General features: G+C 38.3%; 3 protein-coding genes across 8 annotated transcripts; all 3 read right to left on the bottom strand.

Moving 5' to 3' along the window:
* Positions 1-306: 306 nt before the first annotated feature.
* On the bottom strand, positions 307-7,236 carry LOC149019891 (uncharacterized). 6 transcript variants are annotated; one of them, XR_016172119.1, is made up of 4 exons: positions 7,044-7,236; positions 5,147-6,914; positions 2,057-2,370; positions 311-1,727 (listed from the first exon to the last, which is right to left on the bottom strand). XR_016172119.1 is itself a non-coding variant. In XM_089147895.1 (2 exons), the coding sequence occupies exon 2, from the start codon at positions 6,759-6,761 to the stop codon at positions 5,736-5,738; it is 1,026 nt and encodes a 341-aa protein (XP_089004021.1). In that variant the 5' UTR covers positions 6,762-6,914; positions 7,044-7,236; the 3' UTR covers positions 3,949-5,735. The 6 variants fall into 6 exon arrangements, 1 of the variants encoding a protein (XP_089004021.1); XR_016172118.1 differs by having other exon boundaries at positions 307-2,370; XR_016172120.1 differs by lacking the exons at positions 311-1,727; positions 2,057-2,370 and adding an exon at positions 3,949-5,028.
* Positions 7,237-9,216: 1,980 nt separating this feature from the next.
* On the bottom strand, positions 9,217-17,322 carry LOC149019890 (Glycosyltransferase family 29 (sialyltransferase) family protein). The gene is made up of 12 exons (XM_089147894.1): positions 16,969-17,322; positions 16,743-16,816; positions 14,871-14,960; positions 14,415-14,492; positions 13,915-14,015; positions 12,949-13,141; positions 12,742-12,832; positions 12,604-12,668; positions 11,540-11,694; positions 11,371-11,452; positions 10,753-10,862; positions 9,217-10,222 (listed from the first exon to the last, which is right to left on the bottom strand). The coding sequence occupies exons 1-12, from the start codon at positions 17,054-17,056 to the stop codon at positions 10,030-10,032; spliced, it is 1,320 nt and encodes a 439-aa protein (XP_089004020.1). The 5' UTR covers positions 17,057-17,322; the 3' UTR covers positions 9,217-10,029.
* Positions 17,323-18,172: 850 nt separating this feature from the next.
* LOC149019889 (mitochondrial phosphate carrier protein 3, mitochondrial-like) lies at positions 18,173-22,163 on the bottom strand. The gene is made up of 6 exons (XM_089147893.1): positions 21,473-22,163; positions 20,605-20,966; positions 20,375-20,418; positions 19,492-19,706; positions 19,260-19,384; positions 18,173-18,541 (listed from the first exon to the last, which is right to left on the bottom strand). Exons 1-6 carry the CDS (start codon positions 21,749-21,751, stop codon positions 18,466-18,468), a joined length of 1,101 nt encoding a protein of 366 aa, XP_089004019.1. The 5' UTR covers positions 21,752-22,163; the 3' UTR covers positions 18,173-18,465.
* Positions 22,164-22,202: the final 39 nt, after the last annotated feature.

Here is a 22,202-nt window from a genome sequence, read left to right as displayed (position 1 = left end):
AAAAAACCCCTCCTCTCTCTTTCCCTGAGGTTTTATTTATTATTTTTTTTGTTTTTTCATGTCTTGTTCTTTAAGGCCTTCCTTCTCAGATGAATAGAATAAAAATGTTCCTAGATATAAAAACTAGTTGCCCTTTGATGATTTTGTTTCATATACAGTTTTTTTTTCCAGTAATAATTAGTTTTATAGATACTTAATATGGATTTGAAAACGTTTCTATACCATAAAGAACACAAGTCTGAAGTATTTTGCAAAAGCTTCTTTCTTTTTCTTTTCTTTTTTTTTTTTCTTTCTTTTTTTTGGAGAAGGGAGGCATGGCGCACTTAAGATTTACAGCTAGTTTGTTTTTCAAATACATAACGAACCAGTCTACTAGTAGGTCAGCAAGGCTGTGCTCAAAACAATACGGTATGTTGTTTCTACGTTGTCCAGCTAACACAAACGTGCTTGAAATTGTTTAGAAAAAGTCTAATATTTTGTAAATATACGTTAGCTATTTTTTTTTGTTCTCACAGCACATTCAAACAAACAAAAAAAAGACATTATCTTTTTAAGGTAGTTATGTTATCCCACTATCTCCTTACCCTCTCTTCAATATTTTATGTTATATTTATTTACCATTTCTACTAGAGGCGAAAGTATGGAATGCCGGTACGCTCCATTGACTCCCGGAGTCTAGATCACCTCCCCAGATGGTGTATGAGACGCCCTGTTTTTTGTCATGGTAAAGGAACCAGGTGAAGCTACACTCCCACCTCAAAGAAATGGGAATGACTGATCAAAGAAGAGAGAGACTTTTAAGGGTCAAAGAGTTTTTAGAGTTATGATATCGCATTGATCTATTTTGGCTTCTGTTGCATCCTCATATACTTAAGACTTAAGAGGTGCTCTTGAGTCTTGTCTCTCTCTCCATTAGCACAGTAAAATTCCAGAATCAACCTTCAACAAACCAGACAACACTGCCCAGCTAGCACAGCCACTTCAGCTCTCATGGCAGAGGCCCAGGCTATCCAAACAGCATTGCTTCACACACTGTGACACCATGGGATGGGGTCGACGTGGCATACTTCAAAAAGGACTGCTTGGAACTTGTGAATTCACTTACCGTTTCTATTTTTTTATTAACATCTTTTAGATGCTTCAAAAAGCGCTTTTCTGACCAATCTATTCTTTAAATAACAGAAGAGCAAACCGTTTCAACAAACACCTCTAACCCGTTCTTCCACTCCCAAAGAATAGAAGAACACCATAAACGTTTTCTAAGAATGTTACCAAATGTGCCCTTAGAAACCAATCTCGGGGACACTACCTCGTCAACGCCAAACTACCCTTTCAGCTGTATGTAATGTAAGGGCTCAGGGGTTCCCCAGAAGTTTCAGGGAATAATTTTGGCAATTCGGCTCCGAAACTACAGTTAGGTTCCAGTTTTGCCTTTAAACCAAGTCTCTAAGACACTATAACACTACCGAAAATGTCAGTGTGTCCAGGAGAGTAAAATGTAAATTCAACTTATAAAATTACAAGCTCTCAAAGACGACCTGATTGAGAGACAATAAAGTGACATTATTTTCTGATTAACATGCAGGAATATTTTGTACCAAACCACAATATTTGAGTCCTATCAAGAATTCTCTTTGAAACACCGACTAGTCAGCAAGAGCCACTAGCACATTAGAACTACTTACATGTCCAATCCAGGCCTATGACAATATAAGAACTCCTACCATCTGGAGAATCAAGAAGGGAAGCCACCATTAAACATAACGATTATAATCAACGAAATTCACCCAAATAGCAACTACAAGGATCTTTCAATTGAACTGCATTGAGTGCATCCACATCTTCCCAATTAAAACATTTCTAATATTTAACTGGTGAAACTAGAGCATGGATAACAATTCAACATAAGTCACAGCAACAGTAAAGTAGGAATACTTTTCTGCAACTGTTTCTGAACATATCAGTATCACAAGAAAATGTATGACCCAACCAAAGAACAGACATTGAATGGGGGCCACCAGTTCATATTTTTATTTGAGATTGGAGGTGAACAAACCTTTTTGAGCAGATGCTGCCTTGACTGCATGTTACCTCTTTTAGAACATTAATTGACAGCAAATCTTCAATTTTTGGCAAAGCCGCCAATGGCTTGAAGCGGCGGATAGCAGGACATGGATTTTTCCTTCTTGGGTGAAACCCTTCACTCGGGCCGTCAACTGCTCTCAAGTGTCTTTTTGTTAGTTATTCCCTCACCCAGAAAAGCTATCATTGTTATTCACTAGCCATAGTAGCAGGTGGGGCTGGTAGCCATTGTGAACCATCCCCTGCCATGATCTGATACAATCTAATGTAGTAGTAGGTTGATGCCTCCTGTAGACAATAACAAGAAAATCAAAAGAGGTTCAAATTCTAGATGATTCTAAATAACATATAATTTAACTGATAAAAGTAGCTGTAAGGAAGGCAAGTGTGGGGTATATGGAGGAATTTTTGCCAAGAATCTTAGCCTAATCAAGTGGGTTAACAAGAGATAACAGGGTAATGCTAAAAGTGATAAATCTCATAATTTTGAAGACAATCTAGGGTTTAGAAGATGTCTAAACACCTGATCTCAAATATGAATAAGGGTGTGCGGTTTAGCCAACTGCCATGTGTCCTAAGCTCCTCTTTGGTATTTTATGTAAGATTACTTAGTTATAGTTTGGATGGTACTCAAAGTTCTCGTTCAATGTGCCTGTGGGCCATCTAATATCAATGGCTTTAACCAACCAGGAAATATAGAACCGATCACAGGGTTAAAACTGGGAAACCAATGGGGAAGGGTATTTTTGGAAGATCACAAGTCTTTGACCAGAAAAACTTGATCAAAGTTTCAGCATATTGACAGTTTGATTGATCTGGGCAGAATGCTCTCAAAAAAATATATACAACCATCTAGAAGGGGGGGATTGTAGCTGGAGGTTGTGAAGGTGTTTTTCTTACATATGTTAATGCCAGTAACCTGAAATAAGAATTCCAAAACAGATAGAACAGCAGCAAAGAGTAACAGCAAATGATCCACTTCTCACTGCAAGGTATCTGTACCTCGGCTATCCAGCACAAAATACAGTGGTAGGTGTAGGGGTCCTTCCTACACAGGCATAAATCATGGGATGTTGATTAGGTACTTATTTAAGCATTCATGTGAGTTGTAAACCAAACCTGGAATCTAGCATTATTGGAGTCCAACTAAAATTCATGATTTCAGAGCCCAACCTAGCCAGCCGACAAATCGAAATGGATTGAGATTTTGCTAACCTGTTGACTTATTTAAGAGCTAAATAGAAGCCAGGTTTCAGTAGGAAGCATGCAATTCCAGTAAGATACGGGAAGCAAATCATAATTATCATTGCACCTAGGCGGACCAGCCACTGGAAATTATTAAAATCCAATGCAACACCAATTAGATGAGCAAGCATTCAATGCGCCCAAGTCAAACAAAGTGCCTGGACGACTGCCTAGGCAACACATTGATAACCATGGTGGCTACAGTGATTGAGATGTTTCAGCAGGTCTCAGCCGAACAGAAAACAGATGTCAACTGATAAAAGCTGAACAGAGGGTTATTAATGAAAGGTTACAACTTCTTGAAGGTCACCTGATCGCTCCAGCACGGTATAGTGATCTCCCACTGGACGATGAGAACAAAGAGATAGAGTCTCTTCTGAACATCGGACCTTAGTTACTTTTTAGTTTAACTACACACATTATAGGTATATAACTAACTATAATCACACTGCTCTGTTATAGGCCAGGTTAGTTCAGGCCAATCTAAACCCAAGCCTACCCTAAGGACCTAAATGCTAAACCCAAACCATACTCAACCCTACCCAGGCTTACGAATCCCAAACCCTACCCTACCAGGGTTCTTCTCAGCCCAAACAACCCCCCCCCCCCCCGGGGGGGGGGGATTTAACCTGATAGGATAGGGTAGAGTTGGACCACACCATGATTTTTAACCCCTTGAAAAATCATGGGTTAATGGCCCTTAGGAGATTTGAACTATTGACCTCTTACTTATGAAGTTTTAGTTTTTCTAATCACTTAAGGTTGTTAGTTGGATACTTAGTTAAATAGTAATTCAAATCAATTTATACATAATTATAATTTAACTAAATTAACACAAAGTTGAGTACGGCTTAGCCAGGGGGCTAAACCTGAACCCTACCCGACCTTGCCAAGGCCAGTTATTTGTAACCCAAACCCGCCCTTTGGGTTGAAAAATCAGCCGAGCTTGGGCCAGGCTTATGGTGCAAACTTCAAGGGAGAATTAAAAGGATAAAGCAACACTTAAGCCAGTGGATATGGAAACGTAGCCAAGTTCACGAAGACTATAGCAACATTCATCTTCTCAAAGCCTGAAAAAGAAGAGAGACCAAAAAAATTTGGATGAAAAATATGGTGGATGGACTAAACCTCTAGAACAAGGGCATACAAAACCTGACAGGAAGCTAACTCAAGAGTCTGATGTGTCTGCTCCTGGAAGAGATTCCAAAGAAAGGAAGTTGTAGGATCAGGTTCCAGACAATAGTGATGAGTCCCATACATGCAGGCTCCTTAGAAGTTGTTGCTGAGAGGTGAAGCAAAGATCTTCACTGAACAACAATAAGAACCACTTAAGATTATTAGAAAAAGACAGGAAGTTCCTCCCTAGATTGGTGGTCTTATGAATTTGATATTCCATTTGATGTAGTAAAAACAAAGAGATTTAATGAGACAATTGAAGCAACTGGACATATGACCCTGGTTTCAAGCCCCATTCATATTATACTTGAGAATACTGTTATAAGAGTCTGAAAAGGAAAAGACTGCACAAATGAAAACTAAATATAAAACATATTGAAAAAATATGGATGCACCCTCTCATGTATAATGGTGTTCAGAGAAAAGAGGAAGGCACTTGATTAATTTCCTTGTGAACCATCTGAAGGAACTTCAAAGGTTCTGTAGAAGAATCTAATCATTGCACAAGATGTAATTTTGTTACAACTGCCAAACAAGAGAAAACTTAGAAATTAATCATTTGCAAAACCTTAGGAAAAATACCAATGGTTGAAACAATTAAAGAAGATCACAACTAAGATAAGTCGTACAGCAGTGACTTCACCTGCAGACAGAAGTTGAAGCGGTGCAAGTTGAAAGCTCAAGAAACACAACTAAAACCAAGTAAAAGCAGGAAACAGAAGCATTGTTTTAATTGAGTCACACTGCAAGAACATGACCTGCGTAGATCACAAAGTAAAAAGGAAAGAGGATGTCAAAGCAAAATGATTTCACAAGTTACCAATGATCCAATGGAAATATCCAATGAATCTCATATGATAGTCTAAATAAGTAAGAGATAACAATAAGAGAACCTCAGGAGCAAGAGGAAAGAGCGCCAATTTTTTTTCTTTGCCAGTTCTGATTATCTTCAAAAGTATCTAACAATCGTATGCGTAATCACTGGAAATGATTCTCAGTTAACAATTTAGATGACACTTTCAACAAAACCACCAGTACATCAATCATTTTAGTAGATAAAATGTACGGAGGATCATAGAAAGAAAAGGAACCGTTAGCTCCAAAACAGTAAGTAAACACTGAAATAACAGAGAACCTGGAGCCCAAACCGTCCCAGACATGAATTCTTTTATAGGTCATTCATTGCCCAGGTTCTTCAGCAAATTAATCTCCATCACATTATAAAAGGAGACTCAAGAAAAACCCTTGGCGAGCTTCTGTATTGCACAGTACATCTTCCTCCTAGAACCAACAGCATTTATCCCCATATCCTTGAGATCCTCCAACGTCAAAAATGGTAGAACCTCATCATCCACCTCGTGTATCTCGAAAACCGGTGCATAGCGACCTAAACCTATTCCACTGAGCCAGATACGCACCCCATCTTCCAGAGACCTGCAAATCCCCCTCCCGCCATTGGCGATCCTGTCCTCACTGGTGCCGCACTTCCAATCCCTAGCATCAGTATCCGATGGGCCGTCCAATTCAACAGCGTCATGATCTCTGCTTTCCGAAATCCAGGGCCAAAGCAATCTCTTCTGCCCTGGATAATGCACCTCCCTTTCGTTCCCATGTCCCCTATCAGAAGTCTGCCGCAAATCATTGGGCAGATTTTCCAGGGACTGAATCGGGCTCTGTTCTCTCAAAGGGCTCTCGGAAGCGTCTGGATCGAAATCCCTGTATCCTTCATGATGCGGCCCCCCGTCTTCTCCAACACTGAACTTGTCTTCTGCTTCAGTTCCTTCTTCGACCCTAGAAACCCAATTCGATCTGACCCTCTTCGTACCTCCTCCTCCTCCTCCTCCTCCCCCTCTCTTCACCTTGGAATCCTTCCCCTTGCGGTTCCCAACCGCCAGCGAATCCAAATTACCGTCGCCCGAAATGTTTCTATCTTCGCCATCTAGGGTTTCAAGGCAATCTCCCCCATTGACCAAGTTGGTAAGAGGACGAGTCTTGGAAGCTTTGAAGCTGGTGGTATTGTTGTCCCTCTGAAAAGGGTTTCGATACCTGGACTCGTTCCACTGCTTGGTTCTCCGAACATACGAATCGTAAGAGAGTGTCGATGGCTGACCGCCGATGTCGCCTAATCGGACGCTGGGACGACGCTGCCTCTTGGTGCCCAAAGAAGGGGGGGCCAGACTCTCTGATGAAACTCCTACTGGGGCGGCGCCACCGTTAATCGGACCACTCGGACCCTCTTGGGACTGCATCTCTGCCATTAAGGTGATTCGAAGAAGACTAGTAAAGAGAAAGGAGAGGATAAAGAAGCGTAGACTCTGCTGCGTTTTCACTAGCTGCTGGTACTTGGTACATCACAGTAAGTAACTCCCTCTTCTGCTTGGGCTTAGTCCGTTTCCAGTGCCAACTGCCAACTGCCCAACAGAGACAAAAAGGGTTGTCTTCATTATTACAATTCCACCGTAACTGCACTTAGTGAAGTGAAGACTGTGAAGTGTGTGCGTGTGTTTTACAAATAGAGAGAGATAACCACGAAATCGTACCTGAAAACAGTAAATGACAGAGAGCGCGCGAAGAAAAGGATGAGATAGATAAACTTAGGAAAGCTGCTATTTTGAGGAAGCACTCTTGATTCTTCCATACTATTCTGAATCTTGTTTGTTACTACTTACTGGCGTGGAGTAGAGAGATAGAGCGAGAGTAGGGCTTCGATGTTTTACTTCAATGTTTTACTTTTGGCTTACATGGCGATTTTAGGGTCCTGCACTGAGCCTAACACGGTCCGACCCGGGTAAGAAAGGTGGGAAAGAAAATATGTGCCCTTTCATTTATTTTCTAACAATCAAGGGAAACCAATCGTCTCTCAAGTCTCAACACCTCTTACTAGGATTTTTATTTGCAGCTGCTGTCGGCAGCAGCCAACGGCCTTGATCGTGCCAGTAGTTAAAATGTAATCTAATGGGTGAGAATCAAATAACAGGTTTTTTAGTTGTAAATATAAAGTTTTTATTTTTACCCTTTAAAAGTTTAAAATTTACTAATTTACAACATCAAACCCTTCGTTACTCTGTTTTTCTTGTGTGAAGAAAAACAGAATCCTAAAATTCCTAAAAGAAAAAGATTAAAGCATACAGGAAAAGAACAAAATTACCTGGGTTTAGCAACCGTTTGAGGAATGAAGACGAAGAAAGAAGGTGGACGAAAGAAACCTGCAAACAGTTGGTAAAGGGGGTCTAGGGAAAATTAAAGAATTTTTTTTTTTATTTTTAGCGGACGATCTTTCACTTTGCCCATTCTCTTTGTCCAAAAATCCCACCGGAGTTTGTTTCTTCCTGCCATATTTGGAAAAACAGGCTAGGGCTAGGGTTAGGATTTGGGTTAGCATTAGAGTTAGGGTTGCCGTTGCGGCGAGGTCTTAATGGAGAAGAGGTTAGAGTTTCAGCTGGAAACCGACTTTTGAGACACTCTTGAGAGCCAATAGCTAATGGAGAAAGAACCCAACAGCTAATTAATTACCTCTCACCTTCTCTTTCTCTCTCATTACTTTCGTGTAGCCATTGTTGTTCTTTATCTGGAATTTTGATCTCCTAGGAGATAGATCTATGTGGGCGTGTGAAGTGAATGTTTCATGGGTTGATTTTTCTGTTATGTTCACTTGACTAATCGAATCGGGGTGCGCAATTGGGAAGAAGATTTGTTTCACAGGAACTCGTTCATGGAGATGAAAAAGGAGCACCGGTACATAGTGTTCAATCTCGACAAGGGATCTAAGCTTGTCACCGTAGACAAAGTTGGAGAAGTGCTAATCTTGCTAGGGCAAAACGGCGTCGGAATTGGGTTGATTGAGGGTTTTATTTCGTAAATTTGCAAACTTTTAAAAACCTTTGAATGTAAAAATAAAAAGTTATATTTACAATTCAATCCCTGTCTTTTACTCCCACACCATTAGATTGTGTTTTGTTGACGTGGCAAGATCTCCACCATCGGCAGCAGGCCACAAATAAAAATCCCTCTTACTAAAGCCCTTTGTTCAAAAAAAAGAAATTTAATAAATAAAAATTAAAACTCCAACCTCTCAAGGCGAAGGAAGTGAGTCTCTTACCTATTAAAAAATACTATATTAAATTTAAATCTCTATTCAATCTAACAAAAATTCATAATTTCTTACAATGCTTTTTTTTTTTTTTATAAACAATGATAACTATTTTGTTTTCACAACATGCAAGCTAAGTGTTTCTAAAACTGTTTCTAAAACAACAAATAGAAAAACATTTTAGTTATGAGTGATAGCCATGTAACTTTACAAGTATTATTGCTATGAAATATTGTTATAAATACAAATTAAACCTAACATGTCTCCTATACATTTTTTATTTTCTTTAGCTTACCGCTTCATGCTAAATGTAAGTTGTGAGAATATTATAAAAAAGAACTTTAATGATAAAGATTCTAATGCAAAAACTCAGACATTGGAGAAAACTAATTCAGTAAGTATATGTTAAACATAAAATTTTTCGATTATTTTTTTATTTTCAAATAAAAAATTATGTTGATCATATGCTCTTGAAATATTTTTCATATTTAAACCATAATATTTTTTTAATTATATTAAGTTCTATAAATAAAAAACACAATTTAAATATATTGAATTAAATTAAATGGTTTATTCAGCTTGACGAGTGAAAGGAGCGGCCGAAGAAATCTCTAATAACCACTAATTGAAAAGCCGCCATTCCATCTTTCTCACTATCGAGGTGGCCTTACTATCTAAGAAATCCACTCCAACATTGAATTTTCCATATAGAGGATGAGAGGAGCCATCTGAAATATATCTAAAGAACACATAGCTTATAAAGACTTGAAAAGATCCACCAGCCATGAAATACAAAGTTAAAAGACGTCAGGACTAAGGAACCGCAATAATGTTCAACTTTTGAGGAAGAAAAAACATTGACGCGTTCTTACCATTCTTAATCAATTTCACGAATGCCTTTGTAGGTGCAATTACAAGAGGCATTGTTTTTTCCCAAAAGTCGAATCCTCCATTGGCCTAATGAAGTTCTATCTCTCTGTACTCTTTAAGTACTCAATAAAATAAAATATCTCACTCATTGCTGAAGAAGAAAATATAACCATGCTGATTTGCGGCGCAACCAACCCACTAACAAAATCTATCCTTAGATACAATAATTCAATGAGGTAAATATAACAAATTACAAGAATCATGTTGCACTATATTAGCATTTCAACTATTTTGGTTTCCTACTGTGAGGGCCATAGAAAAGAAGCAAAACTACCTTCAAACAGAATCCAAGGAGGGTATTTTGTCATTTTCTGTCCTTCATACAGAAGCCCTCCTAAAAAGGTAAACAAACTCTACAAATGGAAGAATGAAATCTCACTACAGTTAGGAACGCCCAGACTGAGGAGGGGGGTGCTTTTGCAAGAGCATTAAAATTGTCATGGGGAAGATTCACCCTTTAAGCACTCACTTGGTGTAGCAATGAACCAGAAGAGTTTCTTTCATATTTAGACTTTGGGCACTGTGCAGAGCATACCATGTCCAAGATTACGTTCCATGGGATACATGGTTGTTCCTTTCACATATTTCTGATGCTCTTCTGCAGCCTTTCTGAGGCCAACTATCTTCTGTGTCTTTTCCTTGCGCCATTTGGTGATCAAACAAACCCCTAGTGGGTCTCTTGTGCCTGCCCCAACCATCCTTCCCAACAGCAAAAGAGAGGACTTGAGAATTTGTTCTAGAATTTTCTCATAACAAAATATTACAATGTCCTTCCCGAAAAAAAAAATTCTTATTATGTAAAACAAGAGCCAAATGCCCAAAAAAAAAGGGAGCAAAGAAAGTTCACCCTGAATAATTTGTAGTGGTGACGTCATAAGTAAATAAATTTTCCTGTCTATTCGGTCAAAATATGTTATACTGGTGTGTAACTAACTAATATAATCATTTGACAAAATTCATTCAAAAACCAAAGAGACCTCCAGCATTTATCTCCCCTATAGGACAAATAGACCAATCCCAGGATCTATCATTGAGTACAGTAGGGCGAAAGACTGATGTAATGCATCACACAGTCTACTTGATCTTTTTTGGGCGAGAATATACACAAGAGAGATAATAGTGCAATATATGACATCTGCAATCCTAGCCCAACCCAACCATATGCCTTTTGTCCCCACTAAAAATTCAAGAATAAAAATTTAAGAGGGAAAGATGGAAGAAATGGTCACCTCAACAGTTTCTCGGCCGCAATTCTTGCTGCAGTTATTGTAGTACGGCTGGGTACCCACTTCACGACACGGTTAGGATCGGCCCTCATTGGGGAATGGATCTTGATAAGCTAAAGAAAGAACATAAACAGAAGACATCAGCTCATAATAAAGAATTTGGTGAACTTATTGAAGAGTAAATTCTGTGAATCTTAATAAATGGCTGAGGTGTGCACTCACGTCAAGAAGGGAGAATAGAATCACTGAAATCCTATTTTCGCTGTACATGTGGCCAACATGCAAGGGAATGAACCCACTGGTCACTGGTTCTCACCTAGAAAAATCTCCCAGCTAAGAGAACCCAGTGTAATTAGATAACACAACAACCTGATAACTTACAGTTTCAACATGAACATGACAGGCATCTAAGAAATAATGTAAAGGGGTTAGCATGATTGGATCAACTTCTTCTTGCCAAGGTGATCTTCTAGCTGAGATATTGGTGGGTCTCATCCCTGCACATCAACCACATGTATGGCATAGGTAAGGAGGTAAGCTCCCAAATGTCCCTTCCCATGGATAACATTCCATAAAATACGGGAGATTTAGAAGTAAACATTTAGCTCTAAGAATACTTACTCCCAAACATTCCATCATCTGGTAATATGCCCTGCCATGCAAAGGAGTATGCCCCTGCCTAGACTCTGAGAAATATCTAGTCCTGGAAGAAAACTAAGTATTAATCGAAAGATTTTAAAAATACTAATAGCGGTTCTTATGAGAATATAAATTCTTCAACAATCATTACCATTCTTTGTAACCTGGATCCACTGTGAAACCATACATGTCAACAGAATCACAAATGGAGAGCGCAAATTCAAGAGCCTTGAGGCCTGTCCCTTTTGCAGCTGAACCAAAAGACGCACCTAGCATGAGATATACAGGATTGCGAATTGGAACCTCCTGCAGAAAACGCAATGATGAAAAGTTAGATGGAGAAAGACCAAAGGGTGGAAATATAAAGGAGCGCAACAAAACATGATGTGTACCAATGCCAATTGTAAGCAATTAATGGTGAATGGAACAATCAAAGTTAGCAAAATACAAAATGGAAGGAGCAGGTTCAAGTGTCTTACAGACAGTTAGCAAAAGAAGCTGGCAAGCATAATTTCATGCTTCTTTAGCATCTAGGTCTGCTACAAACCTAGTTCCAAAATAAATATGTGATTGAAAATAAATTCAGCGGTCAGAAACCATGACACATCTTTGATGTTCTATCCCTTCCAGCATAAGTAACTCTATACAAACACAATGACAACAAATGTGGCAAATGTTTTAACCAGACAAGGGGAAAGAGACCAAATATACAAAAAATCTGCTCAGATTGAACACATATAACATTTATTATTCCAGTCAGCAATTCAGTTTTCTGAACCAATGTCCAAACTGTGGGGTAATATAAGTGTCAGGTCTGAACAAAAACAACCAATCCATCTTTGACAATAAACCCACTAACAGCAACGAAAATAATTATATATTGATGAACAAACAAAACATAAAACATTGCAGGAAGAACAAAATCATCCAGACAATGGATCAATGCTATATATACATATAAATATATAGACATTTATTATTCCAGGCAGTAATTCAGTTTTCTGAACCAATGCCCAAACTGTGGGGGTAATGTAAGTGTGTCAGGTCTGAACAAAAACAACCAATCCATCTTTAACCATAAACCAACTAACAGCAACCAAAAGAATTATATATTAATGAACGAACAAAACATAAAACATTGCAGGAAGAACAAAATCATCCAGACAATGGATCAATGCTATAAAACCAAGAGAGTGAATGAAATCAGATACAAACCCGAATCATTTTGCTCATGATGTCGTGAATTGTGGTTTTAACAACCAAGACCTCCTTCCCGGTTTCTGTAGCACGCAATCTTTAGCATTCTCATTTAAAAAACAATGGACCAGAAACAATGGGAGTCCTGGTTCATACCATCAAATTCTGCAACTTTATCAAGTGACTTGGCAGATCCCCTATTAAGAAGCCGAAATGTGCTTTTCTTACCCACATGCTCTGTATAGTTCTGAAATACAAGAAAGTATATAAAAGTGCAGATATATAATTCTATTACACAAGGAACTAGGTATGAATATACTTGAGACAAAAGAAATACAGCTATCTAAGTAGTGCTATTGAAACCTGGATTGGGGCCCCGTTTTCTCTGACAACAGCTTCATACCCATCTATCTCCTTTCCAAACCTTGTTTTCAGAAGGTCTCCGGAGTTGCCAATCACAGCACATCGACCAAATTGCTTTGGAACAAATGGTGGTGTTTCAGGAAGTACCAAAGCAAGTTTCTCCATGCATAGTGTTTTATTCTGACAGCGGTTGCTTTTTTTTTTTTTTATTTTTTGTTTGGTGGGGAGGTGGAAGAAGAAATACGTTAGACCAATATGACTTTTGACATCTCTCTGTAGTATTAAAAATAATGCAGTTTGATAAGACTCCGATAATCCAATACCAAAGTTAATAACAAAACAAGTAAAATAACAAGATAAACTGGTTTTGATGGTGTCAGTCACCCCCATAGTCATACGCTGCCCCTCAGCAACAGTCTGCCCAAACACTCACATACAACATTCCATCCCCTTTCCTCACATATTTTCCTACTTATAACCATCCAATCAATAGTAGCCTCTCTCCCTCCCCCCCTTCCCCCCTTTTTCTTCTTAATGTAGCATGATCCCAGGACCCTGACAAAGTTCTTAATGTGTCTTAGCATAACCCTTCCTACTACATCTCAAGACCACTTCTCCATTCATCTTTCCACAGCTGACTAACTTTTTCAGGTTTCTGTAGCAACTTTTTTAATATAGAAAATGAGAAACAGTACTTAGATCTTGAAAAATGTGAAGTGTAACCAATCAATAAAGACACCAAGATCCCATGAAAAATACAAGATGCTTCACTAGATCCTTAATATAAAAGTAGATACAGTTTGTTGCAGATTTGAAGTTTCAATGTATCTTTGAAGTTACTAAGAAGTGTCACAAACACCTTTGGACAAGACCACTGTCAGGAGTAAATCTTTCTCTATTTATTTTCTAAGATAATCTAAGGTTTTCTTATTTTAACAATCAAATCACTACATCATTGACACTTACAGAAGGATGCCCTTATTTATCCTTCGCCATGCATATTCTTCCCACCCATTAGGCAGGGCATCTATGAACTCCCTTGTCAGTATCGTTGTACTATTCCTGACCTGCACAATTTAGGCAACATCAATAAGTGGCAGACTAAATAGAGAACATAAGCAGCATCTCCAGGCCCGGGTGTTCCTGCTACTCAAATGGAGAATAACCTTGAAGAATATGATATCCATTGTTAAGAAGAAACAAACAAGGGAGGGGGAGGGGGAGGGGGAGGGAAGAATTTTTATTGCCAGTTTGTGACTCATGCAACAATTTCTACAAAAGGGAAAAGAAAAAGGTTTGATCATGCAAATGAACCATGAAACACCAGAGTACTCAAGTAACTGGAGAATCTCTCTCTAAAGATACTTATTCAGAAGGATCTCATATCATCTTGGAACCAGTTCAATAGCACAAACCTAGACACTCTAAATTAGTGCATATATTGATGATTTCATCCATGTGTTTACCTTTTCCCACGTCGCAACTGCTTCACACAGATTAAAATCGAAAGACAAGCCCTCAAGTTCTCCTGATTTAGGATCCCTCTGCAGACATGATCAATTCAAACATGAATGAGTAGAATGAAAGGACACCAGGCCTTTCAATTAATCAAAAAAAATAACAATAATAAAGGATTTCTAGAGCAGAATTTTTCTTTGTTCACGATCATATTTTGGTTGGCTTTCCAGGCTTCTAATTTCAGACACACTATATTCGTCTGAATTAATGACAAACTTGTCCTTCTAAATTTTTATATGGAAGATCCATAAAGCAAGAAGATTTAAGTCACCAAAATTCTACCAATTTGAATACCAACAGCACTTCTGTTTTCTTGAATAATCCAGTATAATTTTTACAGATGATGCCATTTTTAACAGCAACTATGCCTATTTAAGTGTCTGAAGACACCAAGAGATACCTACCCATTTGGGAACAGTGTCGCTAGGAAACTGGATCGTAACTTGGCAATAATCACTACCATCCAAAGCTTGTAACCCCAAGCCATTTGCACTCTGCAGCATAACATTGCAAATAAATTCATTGAATATCAAAAGAGAATCACAATTTCTATCCACAATATAACCAAAAATAAATAAATAAAAATATGAAGGGCACAAGTCATTAAAAAAATAACTAAATAGTGAAAATTAGATACTTAAATATTTAATCCAATTACTAAATCCTAAGTTTAATATTCAAGATTGGGTTCAGATAGCAGTGTGCCGCTTGGGTTTTAACGCTGTTTGTATGGTCATCCCATGTGGGATATCCAAATTCAAAACTCATTACTCACTGATATTAAAATTAATTGGATTACCAATATGCTGCTTGGATTTTCTTCTTAGCTTTTATAGCATTGGGTTCATCATGTTACTTTTGTGGTACATCCCATTCGAGATATCAGAATCAGCCTAATTCCCTAAGGGTGGCCCTCATGCTCAAAATAAGCAAAAAGAACATCAGTATATGAGTCTCCTGCTACTGCAGGATCTGAAAGGAGAAAATGTAAGCAGCCTTACCCAACTGAGGAGAGACTATCTTTGGTTGGTCGGGTGACACCTGGATTTGAACTGGGGAAAAGGGATTTGCAGTCCCCAACTCCCCGCCTTACCACTCGGCCATGCCGCCAAAATAATACAAATTATATGGAAATATTCTCTTTTCTTTTGGGGTTGATTACTGAACCTTACCTTTTTTTTTTGTTTTTGATTGAATTTGGTTGAGTTCTTTCGATTGATTGTACTGTATAGTATCTCAACAATGTCATAAGGAAGAAAAGGGGGAACAAGCACATCTGGAGAGGGCAGTACAACGGAGAGTTGTATGCTGCGTTCAGGTAGGATGAATCGCTCCCAAAAAATAATCTATTGACTCTCTCCTAATTGGTTGGATCATAGGTGCGATGATTTACTTCACGAGCGAGGTCTCTAGTTCAAGTCGAGATGGCCTAGTGTATGCAGCCTTACCCCACTGAGGAAAGACTATCTCCAAGTTTTGAACCCACAATCTAATGGTAGTAACAAGTAACAACACAACTTAACCATTGTCCCAAGTCTCACCCATTAGAAAACTCTTAACTACTTCATTTCTAACAATTTTTTCTCATAGAATCTTTAGACTAAAGGAACAAAATTATACAGTACATGTGAATGGAGGACTTACAAATTGGTCAGCAGTGAGAATACTCATATTCATGAGAAACCTCCCAAACCAAGTTTTGAGTTCTGCCTAAGGAACTCTGGAAATTAAATCATCATAAAATGTTTGCTCTTCAGTTAAAAAGTCTAAACACATTGACAGATTGTTTTCTTTCTTGCTTTCTTTCTTTCTTTCTTTCTTTCTTTTTTTTTTTTTTTTTTTTTTTTTCTTCCTTTTTTCTTCACTCTCTCTCTCGTGCAGAAGACAACATTGTCAAATTTGAATCAAAGTTCTCTGTGCAAGAGAAAAAGAACAAATAGAGCCTACAACACCTTAGATCAAGTACATGGTGAGTGCAAAAACAATCCTTCATTTCTTAGCCTGTAGTTAATCAAATTGTTCTCTGTTTAGAACTAGCCTTTATCTTAATATTGATTTAACTGTCTTATATTTGAAATCTAATACACCTAACTTAGCAATGCTGTTGATTAACCGAGACAAGTTCCAAAATTACCACTTTGTGCAGCATCAGATCTATGTGCGTAGCAAGATTTAAGAAAACACAATTTGGAAAGCCATCTAATACTTCAAGAGTATCTAAGGTAATACTTTCTTTCCAAATCTAATACTTCAAGAGTATCTAAAGTAATACTTACCATACACTTCTTGAAACTGCTCTGCAAGGCTAACAAGGCATTCAAATCTTTATCCGAAAGTCTAGATTTCTCATCTACACAAACGAAAAAATACATCAAATATTGCCTCCGAAGTTGAAAACGATTATAAAATTCTTACGCAATCAAAAAGCACTCTCCAGAGGTCTAACCTACAAGATCTTAGTTAAGTTTATGCAAAAGAAATGGGGAAAAATGGAGAACTTACAGAAAGTGGAGACTCCTGTAATGTATATGAGAATTGCCCCTAAACCTGATAACAGAGAAATTGCTAGGCCCGACCGTAAGAGCTTCATCTATCCAAGTTCGATAAATGAAAAAACACAAGCAAATTCGAACTCCGAATAACCTTCGAAAGAGAGTTCACGGAGAGTTTCCCGGAGAAAAAAGAAACCCTTATTTTGGCTTCGGAAGATAAACAGTAGAGACGTAAACAATGATATGTACTTCGAAACTCTGATCGAGTTCCACACTCGAAGCTCGATCTGTTGGAAGCGCTGTCACTGTGCGTCTACAAAACCAGACCGGATGCCGATCCGACGATGGGACGATTTGCCCCTATTGGGTTATAACTTATAAGTTATTTTTATTGGCCAAAATTGGGTTATAAGTTAATAACTTATAAATACGTCGGTGCCCCGAATCGACGCTTGTTTTTTTTTTTATTTACTTATTTATTTTAAAATATTGATAATTTTATATTAAAAGTAGAAACTATTATATATACCAATACCTTTACTCCTTTAGTCAAGAATTAATTGTTCTTCTTGGAGACTAAGCAAGATTGAAACTTTGAGCTTGAAAAATGACTCTTGAAAGAAAAAATCTACAATACATATAACATGAGCCTCTTCACTATGCCAGCTAACTAAGGATATAACCGTTCGTTAGTTTTCACATGAATCCCATCCAAAACTTTTTTTTTTGTCAAACATCCAAAACATTTATGGGTTGTCTATACCCCACTTACAGACTTAGTTTCCTTATAATATTTTAGAATTAGTAACTTTATATTGAGGGGCTATTCAAGTGAATTTTTTGAATTAATTTAATCCAAATTCGTGACTTCTTCACTAAGAGATACCAATCATTACCATAAATAATTATTTGACAAGTTTTGTCATTGAACCTAATCAATTATCTTATGCATAATCCTAACACCCTTGACCCCATGAAATGATTTTCCAACTCATTAAAGAGGGCATGCATTTTTCGTATGTACACTATCTTCTTCTTTTGGTAATGTTTGTATGTACACTATCAGAGTGCAAAAGCATTGATCATACATACTCCAACACATACGCAAGAACCCTGTAGCCAGTAGTTCAACCTAAATTAAAAGGTGCCGAACAACCAAAAATTGATTGTGAGAATGAAACACCAAAGCCTGATGGAGAAAGTTAAGGCGATCAGAACCAAAGGTTTTTGAATTTCAGACATTTACTAATTATTATAAACATCCCCTTCGAAAGGGTTATGGGGGAACTTCCCAACCATAATAAAAAAAAAAATACTCTGTTGCAAGAAGGATATCCAAACCATCCTCACAAACAGATTTAGCTGTAAAAAATCTTCAAAATACTAAGAGAATACACTTCCAGTTCTCACTAATCACTTTTTTCCAGTAAACTTCAGTAATTAACGCGTATAAGAAGCTCGCCGTCAGACTTCCCGCATTTTGGGAAGAAGAAAAGAATCTCGTCAATTACACTTTTGCTAGCTCAGACGAAGCGGGAGCGGGAGCGGGAGCGGGAGCAGGAGTAACACCACCTGTTGTTGGCCTGGAAAACACCACAAGATCCAGTGTCAATAACCACAATGTTAATTTTCTTTTTAAAAACAAAAAAGGGTCATACAAACAAGAAGTCTCAGATAGACATGGATTTCAATACTCCAGATGCCCAGAACTTGCTAGTCAAGATAATTTGATTACACAATTAGTGGTGACCCTTCAAAAAGCAGGGCCATGCGTGTGCACAATCTAATGAGAAACCAGTCCCTATTCTGAGTGCCTGTAACAAATGAGTGATAAGTACACGGGCAAGGGTTAGCAGGTTTGCCAATCACCCATTTATAGCAGGAGAAAGGAGACAGAACTGCCATTGACAGCTTTCAAGGAGAGCAAATCTCCAGATATCAAGTTTCGTGACTAGTACAAGAATGAAACCTTCAGGAATTAGCAACAGATTAAAAGCTGAATAGACAATGATTTATGGTTTGCCACATGTTGAGTTACGCAGGAGTGAACCCAGCATTGAAAAGTGGCATAGTAAGGATTGTTGCTTGCAATGCCCCATGGAGGAGCCTGCATAATATTGCTACCACCTTGTAAATATTACAATGAGACCAAGAAATGCCCCAATCACTTAACCCACCCACTTCCAGGGATGAAACAGAAGGAACATATACAAGAACCTAAGATGAGGAAACAATCAGGCATGTTTCGCAATCAATTTTATATGGAGCCAAAAAGTTTTGGTTACAGTGGAAAAAACTTACAGTCCAACAAAAACTTTAGCAGCATCATAGATGACCCATTGAAATCCAGTAAGGGTTCCAACCATCGCAATACGAAGAGGAAGACCACGAGTAAAGAGACCCCACACCCCTATATTCTTCACAGCCTGGAGTAAAAAAAAAATAATTTGAGCAAATGTAACATAAAAAATTGATGGTAACAACATAACAGAACGATGGTATAACAAAGCTATTGCTACCACACAGTACTCACATCACCCATAGTTGCCCCTTTGGCATTGTTGAGGAAGGAGACCAGATTGTCAGCCGGATGAGAGATAACAGCACAAAAAACACCAGCAATATATCCACCAGTAAAGCTAACACCCAATTGTAAAGGTTTGCTGCACTGGTCCTTTGGAGTGGGGATAGCATGCTTGTAAATCATCTCCACTGTGTTCTCAAATGTTGCAAACTTCATCATAGTATCTGAAAATTATGGTTATCAGAAAAACTCCTCAATATCCTGAACACCTCAACGGAAAAGTGAAATAGAAAATATAGATATAAATCCAAAAGTGCCCTGAAACACTAATTGAAATAGATATTAGACCTAAAATGAAGATTGAATTCTGAAGAAGTATGACACATAAGGATTCCAACAGGTGGTGGGATTAGGGGAATCCAATAATGTAAACATGAAGGTGTGCTTAACTTAGTATGTGCTTCATTGACTGTCCCGCAGGATGTTAGCCACAGCATACCTGTTAGTTACAGTGACAGCAACTTTTCAATCTAATCTATGGTCATAATGACTTGTATTAACGGCCCTGTAAAGAACACCCAACAATTGCCCATATAGGCCTAACCTATGCTTGTTAATTCAGATCATCCATGATAGATTCCCAGGATACCAAAACTGGGAGCTTTGTAAGGACAGATGCATAAAGATGATTAGCGCTGACAATATCATTTCATTTTTCCAGTTGTAAATGATTAAAAAAAAAAAAAAACATTCGTATTTGAAGGCTGAGTGCACTTTGCGTATTACTACTACAGGCACTGGATTACATAGGTCAGATCATTCAAAAAATTGGAGAACACATCTGATGATTAAAAATGAATAACAAAAAGAATAAGAGAGATTTTGAACTTACATGGAATCTGACGACCCCATAATGGAACAAGCCCTTTGTACAACCTGTAAAGATTTCACGAAGATGAATCAACGGATAATAGTCATCATGTATTCAATACTTAGTAAGAAGCACACATGAACCAACAGATAACAGTCGCCATGTATTAAATACTCTGTAAAATGCACACATCTATGATTGATCTTCAGATAAGTATATGCATGAAATGAATGAAGACCACAAGCCCATACCCGAGATATCCTTCGGATCTAACAAACTTGGGAAGCCCATCAACCAACCCCCTGGCGAAACCAGGCTGTGTTTGCACACGGACCTTCACTGCCTCCATAGGACACAGAGCAACATCAGCAATCACTTCAGCAGATGCAGAACCAGCAAGGTATATCAAGGTCTTGTACTTGGCTGCATACTCAGGTCCAGCAATGTCGGAGTAGTATTTCTTAAAGAACTCGTAGAATCCATACTTGCAGGCACCCTGCATACTATATCCAAGCAAGGTAGGCGCCCAGCCCCTGTAGAAACCCTTGACTCCCTGCTCTTTAAACATAACTCCAAAACTAGAACCGGTGCTCTTGTACTTTGTGGGGTCGATCTGAAGAAATGACAACAATCATCATGAGAATCAATATCCTTCCAATGGGTTTTGTAACAGGTTCAAAATCCAAGTTGAAAATAATCAAATCAAACCCAAAAATTCATTTAGTAGTTAAATAGAGTGATAAAGAAAGAAAAGGCGCAGATAGTAGTTCAACCCTGCACCAGTCCATTGAATGTGGCAGACCTGGGGCTTGAGTAAGATGAACAGACGAAACCATAATCGGGTAAGCATAAATATACAAATGAAAAGGCCATACCCAAATCAGTTAAACAGATATTCACAGCATAAAAGATACAATACAGTACGCACGAACAAGATCATAGGCAATCCATTATTAGATAAAAATCGATGGCTAGATATCAAAAATCAGTAAAGAACTTGTTTTAAGGTTATATGAGGATAAAAGAAAATTAGTAAGCAGACATACAGTGATACAGAGCAGAGAATCCAACAAAAAAAGCAAAATAATGGTTACAAAAACGATGCCATAGCAATCATACCTGCATATTACATTTAACCAAATCCATAGGAGTAACGGCCATGTGAGTGAGACCACAGCACAATGCTCCAGCGACGGCACTAGCGGCGTAGAAAGCCGGGGAATACATCTCAATCTTCCCGGGCTCGCTCGGAGCAGGAATGACGAAGTCTTTGGAAACTCCATTAGCGTATGTCAATGGCGAACTCTGGTTTCGGTTCAGTAATTTCTCATTCGAAGAAGACGTTGAGTACAGAAAACTTGGTACGATAGATCGTCGAGCGTTTTCAAAAAGAGCCATGATGATTATGGCTTCTGTTTTCCCCTCTCTGAAGACTGGAATCAAAGTAAGATGTGTCTTTATAGGCGAAATGGAGAACAGAGAGACGCAAATGCGAGTACGCCAGGCGCGAAAGACAATTCTTCCCTTTCACTCCATTTAAAATGACGTTATGATTTCACAAATTTATAACCCTTAGCCTTAGACATCCTATTTTCCAACTTTCAAGGGCAACGACTTCTATTCGACGCCACATTTGACCAAATTAACGGTTCCTTTTGGCGGGTAATATTTCATATACTTTCGAATACCCTTCTGATAGATTCTTCTATTGCCAAGAAACTGCAACGAAAGAGGACTCGCCTCTGTGAGTGACCTTTGCCGTCATCGGTCATTCTCATGAAGCGGAGTTCTTGCTTTCTTGGCAAGTCTTTTTTGGGTCAAAACCCTCTTGGCAAGTCAACCACGCATC

This window comes from Hakea prostrata, chromosome 3, assembly GCF_041222555.1.
Source record: "Hakea prostrata isolate BN-2017 chromosome 3, UWA_Hpros_2, whole genome shotgun sequence".
Classification (NCBI taxonomy): domain Eukaryota; kingdom Viridiplantae; phylum Streptophyta; class Magnoliopsida; order Proteales; family Proteaceae; genus Hakea; species Hakea prostrata.
This window is presented reverse-complemented; position numbering and strand designations above follow the sequence as displayed.